The sequence below is a fragment of the Rutidosis leptorrhynchoides genome, chromosome 1 (genome assembly GCF_046630445.1).
Source record: "Rutidosis leptorrhynchoides isolate AG116_Rl617_1_P2 chromosome 1, CSIRO_AGI_Rlap_v1, whole genome shotgun sequence".
In the NCBI taxonomy this organism is placed as follows: domain Eukaryota; kingdom Viridiplantae; phylum Streptophyta; class Magnoliopsida; order Asterales; family Asteraceae; genus Rutidosis; species Rutidosis leptorrhynchoides.
The window spans coordinates 709,712,239-709,737,446 of record NC_092333.1 but is presented as its reverse complement, the minus strand read 5'-3'; the positions used below and the strand labels follow the sequence as shown (position 1 = coordinate 709,737,446).

General features: G+C 33.5%; 3 protein-coding genes across 3 annotated transcripts in view; 1 reads left to right on the top strand and 2 right to left on the bottom strand.

Annotated features, from left to right (window-relative positions):
• Nucleotides 1-7,524, top strand: part of LOC139886200 (cellulose synthase-like protein H1) — a 31,838-nt gene extending 24,314 nt beyond the window's left edge. Inside the window, exons 4-8 of the mRNA XM_071869946.1 lie at nucleotides 4,554-4,670; nucleotides 5,099-5,308; nucleotides 5,483-5,594; nucleotides 5,665-5,843; nucleotides 6,581-7,524. Of these exons, the coding sequence (XP_071726047.1) occupies nucleotides 4,554-4,670; nucleotides 5,099-5,308; nucleotides 5,483-5,594; nucleotides 5,665-5,843; nucleotides 6,581-7,504 (1,542 nt within the window). The 3' untranslated portion in view covers nucleotides 7,505-7,524. The remainder of the gene's footprint in view (nucleotides 1-4,553; nucleotides 4,671-5,098; nucleotides 5,309-5,482; nucleotides 5,595-5,664; nucleotides 5,844-6,580) is intronic.
• A 1,717-nt stretch (nucleotides 7,525-9,241) lies between these two features.
• Nucleotides 9,242-12,430, bottom strand: LOC139886199 (uncharacterized). Its single transcript, XM_071869945.1, has 3 exons — nucleotides 11,973-12,430; nucleotides 10,155-11,680; nucleotides 9,242-9,662 (listed from the first exon to the last, which is right to left on the bottom strand). The coding sequence occupies exons 1-3, from the start codon at nucleotides 12,291-12,293 to the stop codon at nucleotides 9,488-9,490; spliced, it is 2,022 nt and encodes a 673-aa protein (XP_071726046.1). The 5' UTR covers nucleotides 12,294-12,430; the 3' UTR covers nucleotides 9,242-9,487.
• Nucleotides 12,431-20,533: 8,103 nt separating this feature from the next.
• LOC139886198 (fatty acid hydroperoxide lyase, chloroplastic) lies at nucleotides 20,534-24,561 on the bottom strand. The gene is made up of 2 exons (XM_071869944.1): nucleotides 24,019-24,561; nucleotides 20,534-21,663 (listed from the first exon to the last, which is right to left on the bottom strand). The coding sequence occupies exons 1-2, from the start codon at nucleotides 24,520-24,522 to the stop codon at nucleotides 20,635-20,637; spliced, it is 1,533 nt and encodes a 510-aa protein (XP_071726045.1). The 5' UTR covers nucleotides 24,523-24,561; the 3' UTR covers nucleotides 20,534-20,634.
• Nucleotides 24,562-25,208: the final 647 nt, after the last annotated feature.

Sequence of the window (25,208 nt, the reverse complement as noted above, 5' to 3'; positions counted from 1 at the left end):
ATTTTTAACAAATCTAACATCTTCGTAATCGATTTACAGTTCAACTTTTATTTTAGTCCTTCATGAACATGTAATATATCTATATTAAAACTAACGAAACGTCAACCGAGTGTTACTGACGTTTACTAATTAGACTCGAAATCATTCATTTTCAATATACACATTCTATATATATATGTATATATATATATATATATATATATATATATATATATACATATACATCAAATCTTAATTAACAAGTTTAAGTAAATAAATATATTAATTATATTCTTTTTAAACAACTAAATATAATATTATATATTTACAAGTAATATTTATATATATATATATATATATATATATATATATATATTTATTTATTTAAATATATATGTAACTATTTACAAATAGTTGTTCGTGAATCGTCAGGAATAGTCGAAGGTCAATTGAATATATGAAACAGTTCAAAATTTTTGAGATCCAACCTAACAGACTTTGCTTATCGTGTTGAAAATACAATATCGTATCGAGAGTTTGATTTAAAATTAGTCGAAATTTTCCTGGTCACTACAGGTTTAAGGTGTTGGCCAGTGGTGGTAGTATCGGTTGGAGAAGAGAGGGATGGAGGAAGGTGGTAGGGTGATCTTTGCTCACGGTGGTCATACTTATATGTATATATTGATATATGCATATGCTTATGATATATATAGAATTTAGGTAGGTAGAAAGTGAAGCACAGTAACCCAATAATAATCACTCACGGGATATAAACTGTTAGTTCTTCCGACACTTAGATATTTTTAATTTGCGGAGTGCTAAATCGTGGTCCATTGCTAAACACTTTAGTATATAAAAGTCTTCAGAAAAATCCCCAATTTTTAAATTAAGTCTATTTATTTATCCTGGTCATTAATTGTTTGAAACCTGATCAAAAAGGTTCGTCTAATATTTATTTGTAGTTCCAAGTAATGTGTACGGAGTATTAAAATTTAAACTAAAAAGGTAATAATATTTGTATCAAACCTATAATCTTCGTAATCGATTTACAGTTCGACTTTTATTTAAATCTTTTTGAACTCGTATTAGATCTATATGAACACTAGCGAAATGCCAACCGAGTATTACAATTAATTAATAAATGTATTCAATAAACTTTTATATCTATATAAAGATTCATTTTAATAATAAATTTCATTATATCTTATATTATTTTATTTTACAAAATTAATTCTAATAACTAAATAATATAATATTTCAAATTATATTTCGAATTAATATATAGATTTATATTTTTAAATATATATGTATCTATTTACAAATAGTTGTTCGTAAATCGTCAAGAACGGTCGAAGGGTAATTGAATATATGAAACAGTTTAAAATTTTTGAGACTCAACCTAACAGACTTTGATTATCGTGTGAAAAATATTAAATCGTTTCGAGAGTTTGATTTAAAATTAGTCAAAATTTTCCGGATCGTCACACTAATTGTCATGGAACAAAAATTTAGCATTTGCCATATTTAGTGAGGAAGTTTATGACAATGGTAAACCAAGACAAAGATGCTTTCCTTTTTTGTAGTGAAGGGTCATTATCCTTGATTGTTTCCAAGACCATTGTAAGTACCATGGAAGTTTTGGCTAGTTGTTTCAACGGCTATGAGTGCCACTTCATTTCAATTCTATTTTGCCTATTTAAACAAGGCTTGAAGACATTTGAAGATAGCATCTTTCCAACACACTTCCAAATCAATATGATCTAATCTCCTAAGCTTCAACAACACATCTTTAGAGAGATCATGAGAGAAAGAGAGATTCTACTTAATTAGTAGAATTATGTGTAATATCCAAAGCTTAATTTCTATCATTTGTGAGTTTGTAAACTACATTCTTTGATAGTAATCAAAGAAGTAGTATAGTTCTCTTTGGAGAATTTGTAATGGTGGGTGACATACTAGCTTTAGGTTAAGTTCTTGTAGTAAGAATATCATTGTACTTAGTGATCCCTCTTTCTTAAATGGAATTAGGAAGTTGATCATATTTCCATTGGGAAATTTGGTGCTTGTCCAAGGTGAAGACAAGTGAGATCTAGGTAGTCTTTGGGGTGATCGAAGATGGTGATGATGTAGCTTATTGAAGAGCTTTTGGTGTAACCAAATCTTCACCGTATTTGGAGAAAGCTAGTGAAGATAACTCTCGATTAGTAAATCGAAGAGTGTATTAAGGTGGATTAGTTAACATCCACCCGAACCACTATAAATCCTTCTGTTTGTGTTCTTTATGTTTATCTTTTGCAAACACATATGATTTTACGTTAAAACTCATACTATGGTCTTAAGACATCAAAAGTAATCGAAATTTTTTTAACAAATCACTAAGGAACTATTCACCCCCCTCTAGTTCCTTACAGAACTTATGTTTATTATAGCAATATGTGACTATCTATTTAAGTCAAATTGATGGCAAAAATATCACAATTGTAATATAAAAGGCTTATCTTCAAATAGGCAAAATTATATATAATATTGAGATGACATACAAATAATTTTACAATCTGAAAATGTAATTATCACAAACATCTAAATGAAATATTCGAACTCAAAGTGATAAAAAATAAATGAAAATTATGAACTAAAATGAACATGAATATCATAAAATTACATATAAAGTCTATATGTACATAAATAATATCTTAAATAAGGGCTGATGTAATATATTTTCTTCAACCTTCATGTGATCGATGATATTTGACATTGAAAGATCAAACATATTAAAAATGATGATGAAAAATAGTATTTATATAACTCTATCAGTTATTTCATTTGCAAAGTGTATGTGATGTGAAAACGCAAAAATAATATTTATAGGTAACAATATCTATCAATTTAATTAAGTATTTAATATAAAGAAAGTGAAACGACTAAAACTCTTGTTATTACTTATGATATGACAAAAATTTATTATGGATGTTTAGGAAAAATGAAAAGATTAAAACTGTTGTTATGTAGGAAAGAGATTAATTTTAGTTATTAAAAATATTTGTGATCAAACTTATGATAACAATTTAGTATTTTAATAATAACACAATTTTAATATTTTAATATGATTACTTTAAAATTAATTATCTAATTATATAGATATAAAGCTATAAATAAAAACAATATATTTATAAATGAAGTCATTATTTAGATGAAATTAAATGTGCATACTTAATACACTTGGAGTTACTTTTTAGTTATATATAGATAGATGACAAAATTGACAGACATTAAACATATGGTATTTCTAACAAATTTCAAAAAGGACATTATTTTAGAACGAATGAAGTATTATATAGACATTAGTAATAACATTACAAATTTGTACTCCCTAATAATTGTATTGATTTGGACAAAAGAAACAGTGAAGATAATGGATCTCTTTCTAAAAAGATTAATTTTGGTTCATTCGAAGTTGACGATGTCGATGTGGCGAAGTTAGATTCAACAATTGACGAAGGAGTTAGTTTCGGGGATATTATGGGAAAAATGTCCAACGTTAATTCAAAGTCAAATGAACATAAAAAAGATCTAGTCGAAGGGCCAAATGACGTTTCTTTTGGTGAGTCGGAGTCCAATGATGATAACATTACGTTTGCGGCTAGATTGGATCGATTGAAGAAGGAGAAAAAGAAAAAGAGTAAAGAATTGTTAGCAAAAAGAAAGGTTGATTCAAACGTTGAAAGACCTAAACCGATTTTGATTGGTCGTAGTGGTAGACAGTATTGTGATTGCGAGGTTCCCTCGTGTGACGTCTTCTGTAAGGTGTGGTATGTTTTGAATAAAGATGTTTCTAGATGTTTACTTAGCGATGTTAACCTAAGGTCAAGAAAGAAGACTAATGAGGTCTCCACTTCGGGTGCTTATAAGCTTAAAGATAACGTTGACGACTTGGATTACGGGAACGCAATCAAAACTTGTTTATGGGTCATCATGATGGAAGAGATGGCAGCTCATCGGCATTTGGGAGAGGTAATATGCCCGTGGAGGCTTTCGCGACCTTCGATAATATGATGACACGGTTGGCTGGGGAATGCGCACCGGGTGATGGATCCGCTAAGGTGCTATCTTACAAGATTGAGAATCGGTTTGGGAAAAATTCTTTGAAACAGACAATCAATTAAAAATTGAAAAGGGTGGGGCCCTGAGGTTGATTGTTGTGGTCGATTTTTTGTTCATCGATTCGATTCGTTCCTTGTATTTTCGTGTATTCTACAGTTATTGTTTGGTTTATATGCTTGTAATGTTTCTCTTGGAATGTTAGGGATGATCGTTTATAGTTAGGTCTTGTTTAGGTGGTTGCTTTCTAGGTGCGAGCTTCCCCGTTTTCTCATTGTCCTTTTGTATTCCCGTTGAGGGCGTTTTCCTTTGAAAAACGGCTTCGTTTCTAAATGTGTATTCGTTTTTTCGCCAAAAAAATAAAAAAATAAATAAACATTGTCTAAAATGATGGAGTATTATATAATACTTTTAACGAAAATTTTGTATCATTAAGTGTTTAAAATTCACTCTTTACCGTTTGGTTATTATTGTAGGTTGTATCCGAGAACAAAGAAGGTACATCAAGTGAAATTCCGCATATTATATATATCTCAAGACAAATGAGTCCAAAATATCAACATCATTACAAAGCTGGAGCTATGAATGTTCTGGTTAGCAGGATTTATCTCTGTTTATTTGAACCTTTCAAAATATCACAATCCATTTAACAGTTTATATCCACTTAATCAAAATTAGGAAATGTTGTATAAAAATTAATGAAATTTGATCTGAGGAATCTGATCATTTTTGTTTGGGCTAACACATGAATTTCATAGAAGGTAACAGTTAAGTGATAGTTACATCAACATCATAATAATCTTCTTAAATATTACAGTAGCATATATGGTTACATTAGACAATTAACATATTAGTTGCACACAATACCCACATTTTTCATCGATTAACTTGGTCATATTATCCGGATGTCCACAATTTTTGTTATGTATATATCTATTAACCCTTTCGATTATCATTTTTGTTCAATTTATGTTATGTAAAGAAATTAAGTAAAAAATAGTAACAATGTTATGGGGAACAGGTTAGAGTCTCAGGACTAATGACGAATGCACCTCTGATGCTGAATGTAGATTGTGATATGTATGCCAACAATCCACAAGTAGTTCTTCATGCGATGTGTATGGTGTTTGGTTTAAAAAACGACGCAGATTGTGCTTTTGTTCAGTTTCCTCAAGCTTTTTATGATGGACTAAAGGATGACCCATTTGGGAATCAACTTGCCGATCTTTATGTGAGTATACTTAATGTTATACACATATTCTTGCCTTTTTTGGTATTCTGTTTTTTTTTTTAAATAACACATACTCGTATAGAAACGTGAACGTTTTTCAAATAAACGTCCTCAACCGAAATTATACAGTAATTATTATGATAGTAACGTTTTTAGCATGTTTGATTATAACAGTGGTTTATTAATGGAATTCAAGCACTTCAAGGGTGTTTCTACGCAGGATCAAATTGTTTTCATAGACGAAAAGTTATCTATGGTTCAAATCCTAATGATGCAGTACTAAATGGTACGCTAAACTGTTTCTCATATCTGCAAATGCATGGTAACTTTGATTTAACTCTATTTCTTTAAAATAGAAAATGTAGGTATTGAAGATCTACATAAAATCTTTGGAGAATCAATTGAATTGAGAGAGTCAGCTGCTCATATATTATCCAATGCAAAGACAGAAAAACGTAGGAGTCCTAATTTCCTTGCGACAGCAATTCACGTTGCAGGCTGTAGTTACGAAGATGGTACCAAATGGGGTAAACAGGTATATGGAATTTTATGATGATTATAAAGTCGAAAATCACTCGAGCATCACGATTTGTAATGATAAAAATACAACTAAGACTATTCTGAACCCTGACTGTGATGTCACAGACAAATTGTGCACTTTTTGATGAAAAATGGGCATTTGACCTTTATTAACCCAAAAGGTCAAATATTTGTGTCAAATACCTGTAGGGTGATGAGCTAAAATCTGATTGAAAATTGAGTGAGAAAAAAATAAATTAATAACAAAAATATATATTTATTAAATCTCTGATAGGTTGGATATTATCTCACGCCTGTTTTTGTTTTCGTCAAATTCATGACTCATGCCGGAAAATGACGCCTGCAGTGTCACCTTCCGTTAATAGCATGTGAAACGCTCGGTTAGGAAGAGTCTAAGACCAAGGATATTCATCACTAAACTTTCTCACATAACTGATTGCTACATTAACGACACATCTTGCATAACCCGCCCCCAACTGCTGCCCAGGAAGAAACCCGGCCCAATCCGAAGGCATGGGCAGTGAAACCCCCTTCCGATATGCGGAAGGCAGCTTTGGGTGGAATGGTTAAAGGGAAATCTTGTGTGCAATTTTGTACCTCACGGGAGTCAAACTTCTGACCTCTCGCTAATAGAGGCATGCCACTACCACATGAGCTACGACACAAGGTTCTAGATTAATTAATTGTACAAGTATTAATGCAAATTTTACAAATACTTTGATGTATTTTCAGGTTGGTTGGCATTATGGATCTGCAGCAGAAGATTTCCTCACATCACTAGATATCCATGGACGAGGATGGAAAACAGTCGTTACGTCACCAGAACCGCTTGCATTTCTTGGTTCAGCACCTACTACGTACCCTGCTACATTAAAACAACAAAAGCGGTGGGCAGCTGGACTATTTGAGGTCTTATTCACCAATAAAAACCCGTTACTTCTTACTATAAAAGGAAAGTTGTGGTTTCGACAAGCCCTTGGATACTTATGGATAAGTATATGGGCTGCGCGTTCAGTTCCAGAGATTTGCTACGCAACTCTTCCAGCATATTGTATCTTCACCGGTTCAAATTTCTTGCCCAAAGTCAACGAACCAACTTTTCTCATGTTTGTAAGCATCGTCGTGATTTACAATGCTTACACGTTATGGGAAGTTAAACGACTAGGTGTATCGCTTCGAATGTGGTGGAACTTACAAAGAATGAGGAGAGTAACTACAGTGACAGCATGGTTATTTGGATTTATAAGTGTTATGCTTAAACTCGCGGGCTTATCACCTATTGTTTTCGAAATTACACAAAAGGAACAAAGATCTGATGATTGTGATGATGATGATGTAAATGCAGGTAGGTTTACTTTTGACAAGTCACCAATTATCGTGCCAGGTGTAGTTCTTCTATTGGTCAACCTGACTGCATTGGTCAACGGCATGTCAAGATTATTAAAAGTTGACTTTAATGGAAATTGGATAGGGGTGTTAGGATTTGGAATAGGAGAGATGATTTGTAGTGTTTGGGTGACATTATGCTTTTGGGAGTATTTGAAAGGGTTGTTTGGTAATGGAAAATATGGGATTCCATTTTCTACAATTTGGAAATCTGGAGCTTTGGCTTTGTTTTTCGTACAATTATGTAGAAGATCATCTCAATTGTTATAGATGGTTTAATTAATTTACAATTTATTTATTTACACGTTGAATAGATGGATATTGTTATTCGTTATAGTAAAACATCTATCAAAGTCATACTACATAACTACCTGTTTAAACAAGTTACCTTAATATTTTACGACCAATAAATCAATCCAAATAGAAGTAATTAAAAGAATGTGAAAATATACGTATAAGTTTATGTTAATCAGACTTTGCATAAAGTATAAAGTAATTATCGCATGTTAGTAATGTCAATAAGTAACTTTTAAGGTGGTTATATACGGGGCATATTGGTTGATGGGGTTTGGATTACAAATCCTAAAGATATAAAGTCGGCCTTCTTTGATTTCTACAAAAGCAAGTTCGCATCAAACTCTTTTTTGTTCCCACGAATGATATAGAAGTTGATAATAAACCAGAGTATCTTTTATGGATAGTAATCGATTAGAATGTGATATTTCTGAAGATGAAATACGTCAAGCTGGGATTGTGGAAGCAATAAGGCTTTAGGATCCGATGAATTCACCTTTTCATTTATAATCAAGTTTTTTGGATTCTATTAAATCTGATTTGATCACTTCAATCAGACACACATTTAACAGTCTTCAAATGCCGAATGGGTCCGGGTCTGCTTTTATAACTCTAGTACCTTTAATTAGCGTGTATTGTAAAATAGTGGCAAAAGTCCTTGCTACAAGGCTCGCTACGGTCATTGGTAAAGTGATAAGCCATGAGTGATATGCTTTTATTGCTAATCGTCAAATCCTAGATGGTCCATTGATTCTTAACGAAGTTATTAATTGGTACAAAACTAATTCGAAGAAGTTTATGATTCTCAAGGTGGATTTCGAAAAACCGTATGATTCGGTTAGATGGAAATATCTCGATTACATGTTGTATAAGTTGGGATTCGGTGTTGTTTGGAGGAATTGGATAGCAATGTGCTTATCTTGTTCTCGTACCCTAGTTTTAATAATAAATGGAAGCTCGACTAAGAATTTGATCTACAACGAGGCTTACGTCAAGGTGATTCATTTAAGTCCTTTTTCTTTTTTTTATCAGTATGGAAGGACTTCACTTAAACACTAAAAAGCCGTAGATCTGAATATAATCAAAGGAGCTAATTAATGTTCGTACTGGGAACATTAACATTTCTCGTCTTTTTACGCTGATGACGACGTGTTGATTGTTTCGGAGTGGTATCAACATGAGTGGATGATTTAATTCGAATTTTTAACATATTTTTCTTAGCATCTGGTTTGAGAATTAACGTTTCCAAGTCAAATGTGTTTGGAATAAATGTTAATCACCAAGATATGGTTGACATGGCTATGCATTCTGGTTGTTCTATAGGGTCATTCCCTTTTGCCTATCTTGGTTTACCTTTAGGCTCCAACATGAATCTGATATCTAGTTGAAAGCCTTTATTGGATAAGAGATTATCAATGTGGAAAGCTAGAATCTGGTATCTCGGATTTGTACGGTTATAACAGAATACAAATTGACTGTGGATCACATAAAGATACAAGTCTTATATCCAAAGGTCACATATAACTTCTTCAAGGAATACATTCTTCATAAATCTGAGTGAGAAAAAAAATTGTGATATTATTACAGAAACTTAAATGTCTTGAAATACAGTAGCCTGTCACATATAGTTTACTTTAAATTCAGATGCAGATAAGTATAAATATAGAGAAAACTTGAACTGAAATTCAGGAAAGCACCCCAAAAAAGGGTAAATCAAGTCTTCTTTCTACATTCAATGAATACAAAATACATAAACTCCATCTCACCAATCAAGCAAAATAACACACAGGATCTCAAAGATCATCTAAGATTCTTAGCTATCAATATACACCAACTATTCTCTCTATAATCCAACTCAAAGGTATACATGTAGTACAACAGGGGGTGTTTAAATGTGTACATCTCGTAAAATCAAGGTATAATTTCAAATGTACACACACACACAACTCATCCTGATCCTTAACTGTGAGAATTCGGATCACGATCATCGGACTTTGAAGGAATCGAAAGCTCGCTCTTGAGCATGAAAGACAGGTCATGCATTTGTGACAATAGCATTTGTACATCGTTATTCCGACTTGTAGTTGCATTGAGAGTAATTTCATCATTCTTAGATTCATCAACATTAGCATTCCTGGATACGCAGATGATTAGTAGAAGAAAAACATCAAATGCAATTTTTTGGTAAAAATTAATATGGTAATAATTTATTACTCTCACGTTTGTCAACAAAGAAATATATGGAAAACAAATTAAACAAGATAAACCATGATGTAATAATCCAGCTTTTCACGCATACAATTAAAAATAAAAAAATAGCTATAAAAGAAAACGGGTCAAATGGGTTAGTCACTGGCAGTATAAATATGTAATTTTAACGCATAAAAGCTCGTTGACAAGTTTATACAGAAAAGTTATTATCGTGGTGAAAATTGTACCCGTATATAACATAAAGTATTTACACATTATTTTTGAAGATGGAGAAAACGGGTTTCAGACCAACCTGCCCCTGCCTAGTCCATTTCATCATGTACAAAAAGATACCCATTTTTTTTACTGGTGAAACCCGTCTATTTTGCCACCTGTGGTAGTGACTACGACCCGACACCAAGATAGTAGTGCTTACCTGTTTGTTGTGGATACTTGTGAATAGATATCATACACTTCATGAGTATCTTTTGAATCTTTGTTACTAGATGAGCCAGAAAACGGATCCGACTGTAAGAAGTTGCCAAAATCAACTTCCTGTGGATCAGATGTTGACGGGAACAAATTTGATTCCAGTTTCGTTTCGCCAGCAGCATTTTCCACATTACTACTTTGTTTCTGAGTATCTTGATTACCAGTTGAGCTTGTGAAATCGTTCCATTCATCAAACCCATCATCATCATCATCTTTGCTGGCCACAACTGGCCATTGACTATTTTGAAACCAATCAGTAGCATCTGAATGTTGTTTGTCTGAATTATCAAGATCTGACTTTTCAGTCTCCATTAAGTCATTAACTAATGATGGTGAAGAAATTGGGTCAAACAGTGGTTTACTATCAAATAAATTATCATTCTTAACGATTACTGTATTGTTAATGGTACTTTTATTAAAGCTACTACTTTCAAACCAATCTATCGATGAATCTTTTTGACTGTCCTGTAAAGATCCATCATTTATTTTGTCAAACAAGTCTAAATGATCAACAACAGTGTTTTCAGCACCATGTTTTTGCCAGTCACTATTACCAAACCAATCTGTAGTTGAATCCATATGATTATCCTGTGAAGATCCATCATTTACTTTGTCAAATAAGTTTAACTGATCAGCCTGCATCGGATCAGTGTTTTCGGCACCACTTTTCTTCCAGTTTGTATCATCAAACCAATCTGTTGATGAATCATTTTGATTATCGTGCAAAGATCTATCTTTTACATTTTCAAACAAGTCTAACTGAATAGCCTGCTGAGAAACATCACTGTTGTTAGCAGCACTTTTCTGCCAATTACCAACACCAGACCAGTCATCATCTTCATATGCATCTTTTAGGTTAGGATCATTTACATTTACATGACCCAATAACCTAGCATCTGCTTTAACAACTGAATCAGGACTTACATTAGCAATAAGGTCATCTTGAAACAAATCTGAAGCATCATTCACTTTCTTGCTATTAAAGCTTTTTTCCTGCCCAAAAACTGCATCCATTTGTAATGACAAATCAGCTTCAGAACCTACAAAATGATCAGCTGATTTGGGAATCTCATCTTCCATTTTGGTATCTGCAAATTGAAATTCTGCATTCCAATCAGATGAAGCATCATCAATTGGGGAAGTAACAGATGTCTCAGATGGCAAAACGTTATAATTCTCCTGAGCCTCAAAGGCCTTATTCTGATCACTGTTATTGGCAACCTGTAGTTCTTCACGTACATCTGACCCTATATGAATATCTCGCTTTGACTCTACAAAAAAATCGTCCACATCGGTTGCATCAAGATTCAAAGATCTGTTATGTTCATAGGACTTGAGATTCTCGGAATACTTAGGCTGGTCCCGCAAGGTAATCTTCAAATCTAGAAGCTCAGACAAAGTTGCCTCGTCTTCTGCAGGGCTCGGCGATCCATTTATCCCGACTCCTTCAGCCAAAGACCCAACTCTTTCCTAAAAGTAAATTAAATTGTATGTGAAGGACACAACGGTATTATGTAAGACTAAAACAGAACAGCACACAATCATAAACTTGCAAAGCAACATCATAACTGTAATCCTAAATTGATAATCAAACACATTCCCTCATTCCCATACCAGCATATCCACTAACCAAACACCCCCTAAATCCATATTAATACTTGTAGTATATAAATCCTACACTTAGTATTAGCATTAACGATATCAAATAATATAAAATATAGTAGACTAGTAGAATCAAATATAAAAAGAGTATAACCCTAACCGATCCATTAAAGTTCAATGATTGAAGTAACCAGCTGTATCCAATGGTGGAATTGAAGGCAATAGGATCAGGATGAACATCATTTTTCTGAAATTCGCCACAATAAATACAAATCAGTGACTGTAAGTCTCTCAAAAGCTTTCCTTTACAGAATTTGCATCTCAGGTTAGATGGCGAGGGGTCTAGGGCAGAGATAGATGATGAAACGGTGGGAAGAGGAGGTAGAGTGGTGTCGTTAGGGTTGAATGATGAAAGTCCGGCGAGTCGTCGGAATTGAATCTGAGATTTATCGATTAGATCCGGTAGTGTATCAAAGTCCATAACGATAGTATAGTAATAGAGTAAGATTTATTGATGAAAATCGGAAAGTGTGCGTATGATGGTGGTGGTGGTTTAGTGCTGCAGCTGAGTTCCAGATCGGATGATGGGCCTTTCACTTATTCGGGCTTCTACTTCTTTTCTTCTTCTTTTTTTTTAATTTTTTTTTTTTAATTTTTTTTATTATTTTTTTTGTTTTTGGTATTTTTCAGCCTACATAAAAAGGTTATTATTGCTAGAATTATTATTATTATATTAATCATTATTTGTAATTATTATTAATAATGATTATAATTATTTTATTATTATCTTTATTATTTATTAAATTGTTATATTTATATTTTTTTAATTATTTCTATATTTTATAACAATAAATAATAAAAAAAATATTTATTCTTATTACCAATTACTATTCAATTATTGAAATTCAAATTAATAGTTCAAACTAGTTTGTGAGCCCTCGCTTCGTGTCGGGGGATCCGTTTCAGATATAATTTGTTGGCCATTCCTTGAAGCAGAGTGTTTTGCTAAATGCTTGCTAAATTTGATAGGAAAAATGAGGTAATTTGAAAGGTATTCGGGAACCTTTATTTTGTGAGTAAATTGAAAAAAGAAGATTGTTGGGTGAAAGAAGTAAAAAATAATTTGAGAATATAAGTGTTAAAGAAATGTTTGAAAAACACTGTAGTTATAGTGTTACTGTAGGTGAATAGTGTTACAGTGTTTTGTCTAATGAATATTATATTAATTCAACTATTGATTGATTTGAACAAAAAGACAAATATGACATTAATCAAAATCTAAATTAATCATTGAAATTTAATATTAACTAGTCCGGACCGGCCCGCGCGTTGCGGCAGAGGGCTTTCGGACTGCGTATTCATATTTAACGTAGCGTTGTGTATTTACAGAGGGGAACACGGCCCATGTGTTAAGCGCCGTTTTAGATGTCGTTGTGTTAAGCGTTTTTTAAAAAGTATCTGTTTCGAACGCAGCTTGTTTTGTTTTGTTCAATAAATTTTTTCGAGTGTAACGGTGCTGTCGGAAAAATTTAACTCGCGGCGAGCAGAAAGATACGGGCTGTCGTTGTATATAGCATTTTTTAAAAAGTGTCCGTTTCGAACATGGTTAATTTCGTTTTGTTCATAAAATTATTTCAAGTTTGTCGCTGCCGGCGAAAAAATTTAACTCGTGGCGAGCGGGAAGATACGGGTTATCGTTGTGTTTAGTGTTTTTTTAAAGATTGTCCGTTTCGCGTATAGTTAGTCCTGTTGGGTTCGTAAGATTTTTCTGAATTGAACGGTGGTCTCGGAAAAATTTAACTCTCACCGGCCGAGAAGATAAGGCCCGTTATAAATTCGGGTGAAATTAGTTTCTTTTATATTAATAAAATTATATATTTACACTTTTAACCCCTTAACAAGTGTAGACTTGAGGGGTCATTGTGTAAATATATCTGAAGTTGAGGGGCCGGTTATAATGTGAACGCAAACTGTAAACTACAATCGTATATAGCTAAAACTACACATTTGCCCATCACATTTAGTATATAAGAGTAAGAGTTAATGTGTAGACTTGAGAGGTCATTGTGTAAATATATTCGAAGTTGAGGGACCGGTTGTAATGTGAACGCAAACTCAAAACTACAATCGTATATAACTAAAACTACACATTTGCCCATCACAATTAGTATATAAGAGTTAAAATAAAGGTAAACATTTAATCTTTTAATTAATTTTCTTTTATTAATCAATTTTTTGAATTTAAATAAATTTAATTAAAAATCATAATTTATAATTAATACATACATAAAAAAGTGTAGGTGTTACATTGAACTAATTAATGTAAAATTATAAATTTTAATATTTAGAAATTTTTTGACTTAATTGAATACAACTGTGTGCATGTGTGACTATAAATAAATTTCTTTTATTTTGTTGTAGTAAAATAAAATTATCTATACAGATATAGCTATTTATTTTCAATTCAAATCATTTAATAAAAAAATAAATTTTGCAAAACCTCCATATTGGTTTTAGATAATAAAAAATCAAAATCTTTCCTTATGTTGGTTCTCATGCACTGTTGCAAAACACCCCGTCTCGAGCCGTTTCGATGCCCGTTGTGACGGTTTGGTAACTAGCACTTCCCGTCTCGAAGTAAACCGTTTAATATGACAGTGAACGGTCAAATTTTGGGTCAAAGTTGAAAAAAAATCAGGTCAAAGTCTCTCAAAATTCGAAAAAGCCAGAAAGTCGGTAAAATCGGTCAAATTTGTTGTATTTTAGTTTGAATTTTATGTATTATATTAACATTGATAGCAATTATGAGTACAAATTAGTTAACTAAAGTTTTTGGCTTTTAAATATGTACACATATATACATTTATATACTTATATATTTAAAAATCAACTTTGGTCAACGTCCGTCTCGACCCCCGTAACGACCTTTTTAGGACTCGACCGTCTCGACCCCGTCTCACGTCTTTTGCAACCTTGTTCTCATGCAAGACTTTTGAATTTTTGACTTTGAACATCTTCCCTTTATAATATTAACTTTAAATATTTATGTTTGTATTAGGGAGCTCACAACGGTTACGACTTGATTCCCGCCCAGCCTTTAGCCCACTTTCTCGTCTTTTTTCATGTCCTTTTGTGAAATGTTTGTGAAATAAAGTATATATGCAATATTAAGTGGTACTACATCTTTTGTTTTTAAACTTGTACATTTAATTAGTTAACTAATATAGTGGCTACTAATTTTTATGAGGAAATATGTGATTGCTATAATAGTATTTGATACTGGTTAGTTTTGCTGATGTGACGGCTAGTCCAGGGGAGGAAGTAGGGATGGCAATGGATCGGATATTGATCGGGTGAACCTATATCCATATCCATATCCATTTAATTTTTAAAATCCATATCCATATCCATTTAAATATAATCCATCCATCCATATCCACATCCGTTGGACGAAGCGGGTAAACGGATGTCCATTGGGTGTTAAGTTTTTCAAAAAAAAATTCTATAATGAAATAAAATCATCAAAGTATTTTTCACATAGATATTTAATATATGCAAGATAAACAAATTTAATATTCTTTACATAATTTTGTCTTCACAATCTAAATTTTCGATAACATTTTAATAGTTTATAGTGTACATATATAGGGAAATGTAAATGTAAATGTAAACGCATATATTCAAGTAAATATGTATATATTTATATGTAAATATTATTTCGGGTGGTAAATGGATATATCCATGGATGGGAAAATATCATCTATACCCGATCCACTAATTTTTCACATCGTCCATATCCATATCCATATCCGTTTATCATCCATTTAGATCATCCGTATCCATTTAAATGAATCAGATCAGATGAATATCCGATAGATCGAACATTCATTTCCATCCCTAGGAGGAAGTGCTCTCATTGTTTGGGAGCACTCTTAAATGTTAGTCGATAAATTTCATGTTAATGAATTTTTTTTAAATATATTTTACCAAAGTCAAAACATTATAATTATATTATAATTATAATTATATATATATATACTTATAACAGGCTCCCCCAATGAACAGTAAGCCGAGCCACCAAACCAATGAACAGTAGCCGGAGCCGAGCCACGGGAGCCGATGAACAGTAACTGGAGCCGATGAACAGTAAGCGGAGCTGATGAACAGTAAAATTTTTTTCCCTTTTTTTTGTTCGTGTTTTGGCCAACGAAGTGGCAGACCTTTTTTCTAGTTTATATTTATATTTATAATAAGTATATTAGCCAACACCAATGAATAGTACTCGGGTGATGTCATCATGACGTCACCTACTTCGTCTTTTAGTGGGTTTTTTCCTTTTTTTTGCGGTTTTTCATCCCGATTATCTGGCCCGACGGAGTGGGCTACTCCGGACCTCCATCTAGTTACATATAATAGCCAACAACTATGAATAGTACCCGTATGATGTTACGCTTACGTCATCATAGCTGTAACCAGTGTTGTAAAAGTCGACCGACTTGGCCGACGCGTCGGCCGATGCGTCGTTTTTTTGGATTCTCCGTCCCGTTTTTTCTGAAAACGACTCAAAAGATGGTCAAAGCTAAAAGTTTGGTCAATGTCTGTCAAAGACGGTCAAATTTGGTTAAAAACGGTCAAAATCAGTCAAATTTTCGTTAAGATGTGATATGTTTTAAAATTATGGTTTGTTTTCATTTTTTGGGCCGCTCTTTTCTCTGTGTTCTTACTGATTATGTACTCGGTAACATTAATTGAGTTTGAAGTTTGATTGTATTTAAATACAAGTTCTTATTTAAGAAATTTATGGTACAGAATCAACTATTTTATACGTATATAAATATATATTTAAGAAATTATTAATAAAGTCAACGTTGGTCAACGACCGATGCGTCCCCGACGTGTCAGCGACTCAGCCGATGCGTCCTTTTTAGGTCTCGACCGATGCGTCCCCGACTCGCGACTTTTACAACCTTGGCTGTAACACCCCAGCTTAACATGACCACAATATTGTCCGCTTTGCCCGCAGGCGCACGGCTTTTTCTTGGCGACCACACACGATAAGCACTTTCCCAGGAGGTCACCCATCCTAGTAGTGCTCTCGCTCGAGCACGCTTAACCATAACATACTCGCACATCCGCTCTGCCTGTGGTCCCAAAACGCGTTGTGTCATTTAAGCGTGAGTATTACCTTATAATCCCATGATCACTCATGTCCGTGGACGATGTGGGATTTGCCTAGGGTGTTACATTCACCCCCCCTTAGGGACTCATCGTCCTCGTTGAGATTTGACCCACCACCCCCCAACGACACATGAGTGGCTCTGATACCATTCTGTAACACCCCAGCTTAACATGACCACAATATTGTCCGCTTTGCCCGCAGGCGCACGGTTTTTTCTTGGCGACCACACACGATAAGCACTTTCCCAGGAGGTCACCCATCCTAGTAGTGCTCTTGCTCGAGCACGCTTAACCATAACATACTCGCACATCCACTCTGCCTGTGGTCCCAAAACGCGTTGTGTCATTTAAGCGTGAGTATTACCTTATAATCCCATGATCACTCATGTCCGTGGGCGATGTGGGATTTGCCTAGGGTGTTACAATAGCGTAAGCACTTTCGTCCTTTTCCTATTATTTTTTTTTTCATGTCATTTTTTCGGTTTAAGTTTTTGACCCAACGGCGTGGGCTATGGGCTATTACTATTAGATATGGGAGTAGATGGAGTAAACAATAAACAAGAAGAATAGAAAATGAAAAAAAAAATCCCATTTCTCCACAATTTGCCACTGTTGTCCCACTGTATATCGTCACATTTTAGATATATTTAAATTAAATTTCCCAAACATATATGCATACACTGAAATTAAAGTTTTATCTATTCACGAAAAGAAGACAAAATTTCATTCCTCGTCCTTGAATTTTACATCAAATTTGACTTTTTGTCCTTTTTTTGTGTGCATCCCTCGTTCCTAATGTATCACAATTTTACATCCCTCATCTTTTTTTTTTAATCCTCGTCTTTTTCTTTCTGTCAATTTTACATTCCTCGTCCCTAAAAAGAACGGGATGTAGAATTGTGATACATTGTAAGTCAAATTTGATGTAAAGTTAAGTAAAGATTAAAGAAATTTTGTCTAAAAAAGAAGGTAAAATTGTGTTGAAATGGCATCAACCAGGGCCGGATCATGTGGTCGGCCGTTGTAAAGATCGGAATCACATTTTTAGGATTGTGCTTGGCGGGTTATTTATTAGGTCCTCCCTTGGCCCTTATATTGGCATGTTCCTGAAGGTTTAGCCGCCGTCCGCCGCTCATCCTCCGCCCTATCTTGCCGTACTTGCAACTGTGACTGTGATTCTCAACCACTTCTTACAATTCCTCAAAGTAGACTCATTTTCAGTCTTGTAAAGTTTAACCCTTTTTACTTTTTAGCATCTGTTACCACTTATTATATCACCAATTTCCTCTCATCTGTTGATTTTACAAATCTTGATTTCGTTATTGGACTGAATTAGTACTGTATGGATCTTGAAACCCTTATGAAGATAACCGTTTTATCTCTGCTGTTACGTGTTTCTAAGGATCAAGTAAACTACTTTTCATTAATTTAGGGTCAAATTTAATGAGGGTTTGAAAACTTCTTTTAATCAAATTTGATAACAAGATTGCATTTAAATTGCACAATTGGATTAACTAAATCTTTGTTTCTGTGTACACAAGAATGTAACTTCAATTCATATGATTCAGTTTGCAAGTAAATTTTTAGTGGAAACTGAAAAAGCCTCTAATATTTGTTCCGTAAGGCACAGATTGCATTGCTTAACTTGAAATCATAGGACATTTATTACGGTTTCAGAAAGCTTCAAAATCTAATTATGTTTTTTCCAGCATTGTTATTAATTAGAGACACAATTTTGATAACTTTTTATGTATAATGCATGGCTAAGCAATGGTTCCTTCACAGGTTAGTAACACTGTCATGAAATAATTCTTTGTTTCATTCATTATGTGGACTACACCTTCATGAATGTTAAATATACCATAGTATCTACATGACACCTGCAAGTTCAGACTGTCAGTAGACCTAGCCCTTGATGGCTGATAGTTAAATAATTGTTAAAAATTTAAGTTACCTACTTGGACTATTGTTACTCACCCAATATGCATATAGTCGTTGCGGCAGTTTGGCCCATGCCAGTACACAAATACGTACAACGAAGATTTGAGAAGTTCATATTGACCAAGAAATTATTGATTTAATTGTTGACTAGATCATATTATATGCTTGACATGAAAAATTGTCAGATCTTTTGGTTAAAATAGTGCAGTGCAATGCAAATTGCCGATGCTTGTGCTACTAATGTTTCCTAGAAGGCTAAAACGAGGAAACTTTCCACATTATGACTGTGATATACTCCAATACAGATTATGTCAAGCATATAAACTTAAAATATAGCCCCTTAAACATTGATTTTAGAAGTACAACCATTTAATTTATGAATCTAAACGAGGGTATGAGATAATTTCTTTATTATATATCTCAAGCAAATTGTGTAAAGCATGATCCCGAAGTAAGTGGAGACACAGAAAAGAATTTTGCAGAACTTCTATAGGAGGAACTGAAGCTACGTGTATCTGAAGCTTTAGAAAGTCAACAACGTGCTGACATGGCATTACTCGATGCCAAGAAGTTGACGTTCCAGTATCGAGAGCCCAACAAAAATGCTGGAAGGAAGGCAGCACAAAGTCTGTAAACGTTGCAGTCATTCGGGTTTTGTTCTTGAGATAAGGTTCTCTTCTGTAACCATTCTTCGCTGATAGCTTGAAATCAATTGTTTGGATATTAGGTGTTTGAAATATTTATGCTAGAATGTTTAGGGCTTTGTTAGGTTAATTAATTTAAATTGTTTTATTATCTGAAACCTTGTTGAGTCACATAAGTATGAATTTAACATTCACGATGAATGAATTGTTACTATATCATTAAATCTAGTTGAACGCATAGCTAGATAACCGTTGATGACTGTTTGTTGTTTAGTTTCCCATATGTGATCAGGCAACACAATCGTTCCGAAAGCATGACTACTTGAATCAAACGTCATTATTTCTTCTTGAATCTTTTGTAATATCATATTTCATATATGACCCAATAGAATGCTCCATTCAGAAAAAAGCTTGCAAGTTTATGCTAGTAAACTGAGGCGAATGATATGATCCTAATCTTAGGGTTCTCTTAGGTTATGTAAACTACTTTTTGCTTATTTGGTTTATATGCATGATTATGAATTCTATATGAAATATCATGTTACTTTTTTCGTAACTTTTGTTTATATCAGGCTTTTTCAGATATTTTAAGGAATCCAGCATAAATAATTGATAATTGTTAAGAGCTTTAGATCACTGTTTACGGTTTGTAAAGGTGGGAAAATGGTCGGGTCAAGAAGGTTAACTAAATGTGTCAAAATGGGTGCAGGTGAAAACAGGCCGGGTCGAATTAATAGGTCTGATCTGTTAACACATTTAAGAATGTAGAAAGCTTTTGCTTACACGTTCAGCTTTTATTGGCCCGTTTAGCTTGTTCATCCCAGATCGTTTTCAGGTACTCGTCTATATTTTACATGTCCCTTTCACCCTCAAATACAATACAATTTGATCTTATTCATTTCCATATAAATAAGTTGATATTGCAACTTTTGTGAAACGGGCTATCAGATTCCTGTAGTTAAAGGGCCTTGTAAAAGCTTGCCGGACAATGCTTTTTATTCATATTTAAGTTACATACAACAAGAGCATAAATCAAAAAATATAATCCTCATGAGCTACTCAATTTTTAGCCTTTTCAACACCCGAAAATGAACCATCTGCTATTGTAACCGAATCGTACCTGAGAAACAAGTGAGCTAGAAACAACGTAGCGGTAAGGGTAACAAAGTCTTTACCCGGACATTGCTTGTTCGAGGCACCTGGAGCCCCGGTTTGTGGCCCGTTTGACCAGTACAAATAATTTAACAACTCTTTACCCTTTTCCTTAGTAAACCGATCCGCAACAAATGTTTCCGGGTCATCAAACACCTTTGAATCTTTCATCACCAATGGTTGGTACCCACAAAGAAGCTCACCTTTTTTCACATTAAAAACCGATTCATGAGAACTCAACTCAAAATCCTTTCGGGCCCGCCCGTACTGTAGCGGTACAGGCGGGTTGAGTCTGAGTGTCTCGTAAACAAATGACTGAACAAGGTCCATTTCTTGTACGGACGAGAAACTCAAACCCGACCCTGCTTTTTCTCGGACCTCATCTCGTAACCTTTTTTGAATCCCGGTTTTATCCGAACCTAACGCGGATAACAAACTTGGAAAAAATATCGAAAACCCGCCAAACGCGTTGAACCCGAGGATGAACAAGAGGTTATGGATGGTGTCTTCTTTACTTAATTTGAATTCGGTTTGGCCTCGTTCAATTACTTCTTTACCCTCTTGCTCGATAAACTCGTATAATTTGTTATAATCATTGCTTACTAGAAAGTAAGGGTAAGGGAAAGAATGTAGGAAGATTTCAACTAAGGGTTGAAATGCATTGATTGGGACAGTTGGGAGGAGTTGAACACCGAGCCACCGGGTCATGCGTGCGGGCCCGTTTTCGGATATATCGGGTGAGTTAGCCGGGTCAGCTCCGGTTATACAACGGGATAAGAAGTTGAATAAAAACTTTTGAATGGGATCGAGGTAGCTAACGGGTCCGTTTGGTAGTTGTGATTCAACTGTGTCCCACATTGTGTCTAACAAGGTTGTTAGGGTTGGGACCCAGATAGTTGTGCTTCGTTTTAGTGTGTCCGTAGCGAAGTTTTTTATCTGCCATTATAAATCCAAAATGAACCATTGTCAATAAAAATAGTGTATTTTTCTTATTCGTTACGTTAACATATACACAGTCTTTAAAATGGTGTTTATATTTATATTTATTTGTATTTATTATTTATTTATTATTGAACTTTTTGCATCCCTAGTAATGAAACAAAGAAACGTGTGTAAGGATATTTTTATATGATTACACGTAGACTAGACTTTGTTGTTTGATATTGCTAAAAACAAATTTTCTTTATAAACACGTGGATATTGTTGTTATATGGAAAAATAAGGAGTTATACAACAGTACAAAGTGTGAAGATGCCAATACATGTATTGATTGAACACGTACAGCGACATCCCCCTATAAATTGGGAGTTGATTCGTACACCACCTTGTTTTTGCCATACACCACCAAAACAATTATTTAGACAGTTTTACCCTTTCTTTGAGAAGTTAAGGTGAGTTGGTGGTAAACAAAAGGAAGGGTAAAAATGTTCAAAAAATTTATTTAGTGGTGTATGGCAAAATAGAGGTGGTGTACAAATCACCTCCCCTATAAATTATCTTTCATGCACGTTATATGATCCTTCCAATAACATCAAAGTCTACATCTAGTTTAAATGTGAGAATTTCATAAAAATATGTATATGTATAAAAAAATGTTAAAATTATTCGATACATATAAAAAATGATTTTACTAAACAATTCTCATTATAAGTAAAAAAACACTCAAAACAACCATATCAAATTTTTTTATTCTTAAATAGATACCTGTTATACTTGAAAAAGAATAAGAGGATCAATTGTTTAATTATCTAGTAGCTATAAGGTTTTTTCTTGTTCGGTCTACTCGGAAGCGCAAATAATCCACCCAAATACTCTAATGTCCCATCATAGCAGGATTACTCTTTGACTGTTTCCAACCAATCCTTGAGTCCTTGAATACCACTGAATATTCGTATAAATTATAAAATAATTAACTTTTTTACCTAAAGCTTTTTTTACGTCTATTTCATGAGTCTTTAATATATTAATTTAGTCCTACAAAATATTTAATTATTTAAGCTCAATTCTTATTTAACTTAAAAAATAAAATAAGTATTTGAACTTGTACAATAAAACATGCATATATAAGGTTTTTGTTTTTTTATTTTTGGGCCTTTTTAAAAGTTTGGACGATGTGTGATTAACTATCATGCACACCTTAGAGACGCCCCTACGTGATGGTATATTTTGTTTTACGATGATGATATCTAGCTATTTTTTAATTTTAATTCAATTTAATTTAATTAATTTGTGCACTAAAAACTTATATATACAAAATCATATTCAAAAATTAGTGAAAAGATGTTCATTTATTTTACGACAAGGAAATAACGTAGATTTTGAAATTAATAGAAAAGCTACACTTACCAAAACAGTGTATATGTGGTGCCACATCTTATAATATCCTATGTACTAATTTATTAATCTCTACGGACTACGAAATACTTCACATGATCACATGCAATGTATTTTCAATTAATAAACACTTTCCAATTTACAATTGTTTTGACTAGGTTTGGATCTCCTATTAGCGAACGAAAGTCGTTAGTCACATAGACCAGACCATTCACGAAACAAGTGTAAAAAAATGGGGACCTCGAACGTCAATTTTTTTTTATTGAGACCTCATGAAATCTGGAGTAAATTTATTTTATCTATGTTTTTAAATCTCTTATTTACTTATTATAATAAAAATAGTCCATACAAAAACAATTTCTAGAAGAACGGTACACCAAATACGAGTATATATCTTCTGATTGATTAAGCTTTGCACATGGTGTATATTGTTGCTGTGTATCGGCAGGGAGATGTTAACCCTGTGTTGACTTTGTCAACCCATCCAGCTGTCCCCGGTAGTCGACTGGAGCCTGGCGAAACACCATAACTCATGCACATGGTGTATATATATGTTGGAGATGTCGTGACCTTTAGAAATAAAGATAAGGTGTACTCTATTGATTTAACACTTTTCTACGGTCACCAAAATTTATATTAAACTAATAAAAAAAACCCACCAAACACAATTTCAATTATAAATGTAGCTTTCGTGATTATTTCTTAATCCAATTGTACTAATTAATTAATAATATCGTTAATTCAATTAATTGATAACACGCTAAATGTGCAACACAAAGAATATCATAATCTTCTATGTTGTATACTCGTATCATAATAACAATTCGGAAAGCAATAAATGTTATTTATTCACATATATTATTGATAATAAGTAATTAGATAATTATAATTATTCATAATACGAAGTAATTGATTAGATAAATTATTAAACGGTCAACGTTAAGAATCACTCCGTACCTGTTCATGTTGCGGTTCAGAAGTATCCAAATAAGCACAAACACGACGATCGCCTGTAAAATTGGTACTCGGCATCCAATCACCAACAAGTATATCCTTCTTTTCAACTAATTCCATATCAAACATATGAGCAAACGATTTACAATCCAAAACCGCAACCACATTCGGATTCACTAAAAAAAATGGAAAACTAGGCGGTACGTTTGTACGAAACACGGTGCTCTGATTCTTCTCTATTCGTTTCCTGAAAAACGACTCGGATCCTTGAAACCATGCGTAGTCAAGACGGTCAACTAACGGTCCTATTAACGGTAATCCGTAACTGCCGGGAATTGTACGGACTGGTAAAGTAGTAGGTTGCGATGTTATTGATGTTTTTGGTGGTGATGATGAAGATGAAGATGATGATGATGATGTTATTGTTGACATTTTTTGTGAGATTTGGTAGTGTGATTTTGTTGAAATTGGGAGATTATTAGTGATAAAAGATGAAGTCAGATACATAGTTAATGAGAGCTGTGTGTTTGATGTGCGTTTGTTTTTGAAATATGATTTAACACATATAGATAGATGGATACAGTACATTATAAGGAAGGACATTACGAAATAATTTTGTTCTTCTATAAAAAATAATATAACTAATGGATGATTTATATCAAAATATCTTATATCCGTCAGTTTTGAAACGTGTCTATTTGCTGCGGTTAACAAAGTTCAGTTAATCTATAGAAGATAAAACATTTTAATTTTAAATTAATTAAATTTTTATTTTATAACTTAGAGCTGTAAATGAGCCGAGCTACTTGAACTAGGCTTGTTAAAAACTCGATTCGAGCCGAGCCTAAACGAGCTCGAGTTCGAGCTTGAACTTATTTTGAAACTCGTTTAATAAACCTGCCCGAGTTCGTACTTCATATCTCGAACGAGTTCACGAGCCTAAATAAGCTTTTTATTTATATACACTAAAATGTACAGAGTAATTTTTGTAATTATATAGTGTATAAGTGTATTATAGTTGTAACATCCCGCCTTTTTCCGTTTACTTTTCCGTTTAACTATTTAAATTCCGTTATATGTTTATAACATCTCCTGTTGTTACGCGTTTTAAAAATATCTCGTTTAGGTAATTCACGCACCCGCAACCGAACTCGAGGGGCTAGTTTCGCCAAAATGCCAAAGAGGTGACTAGC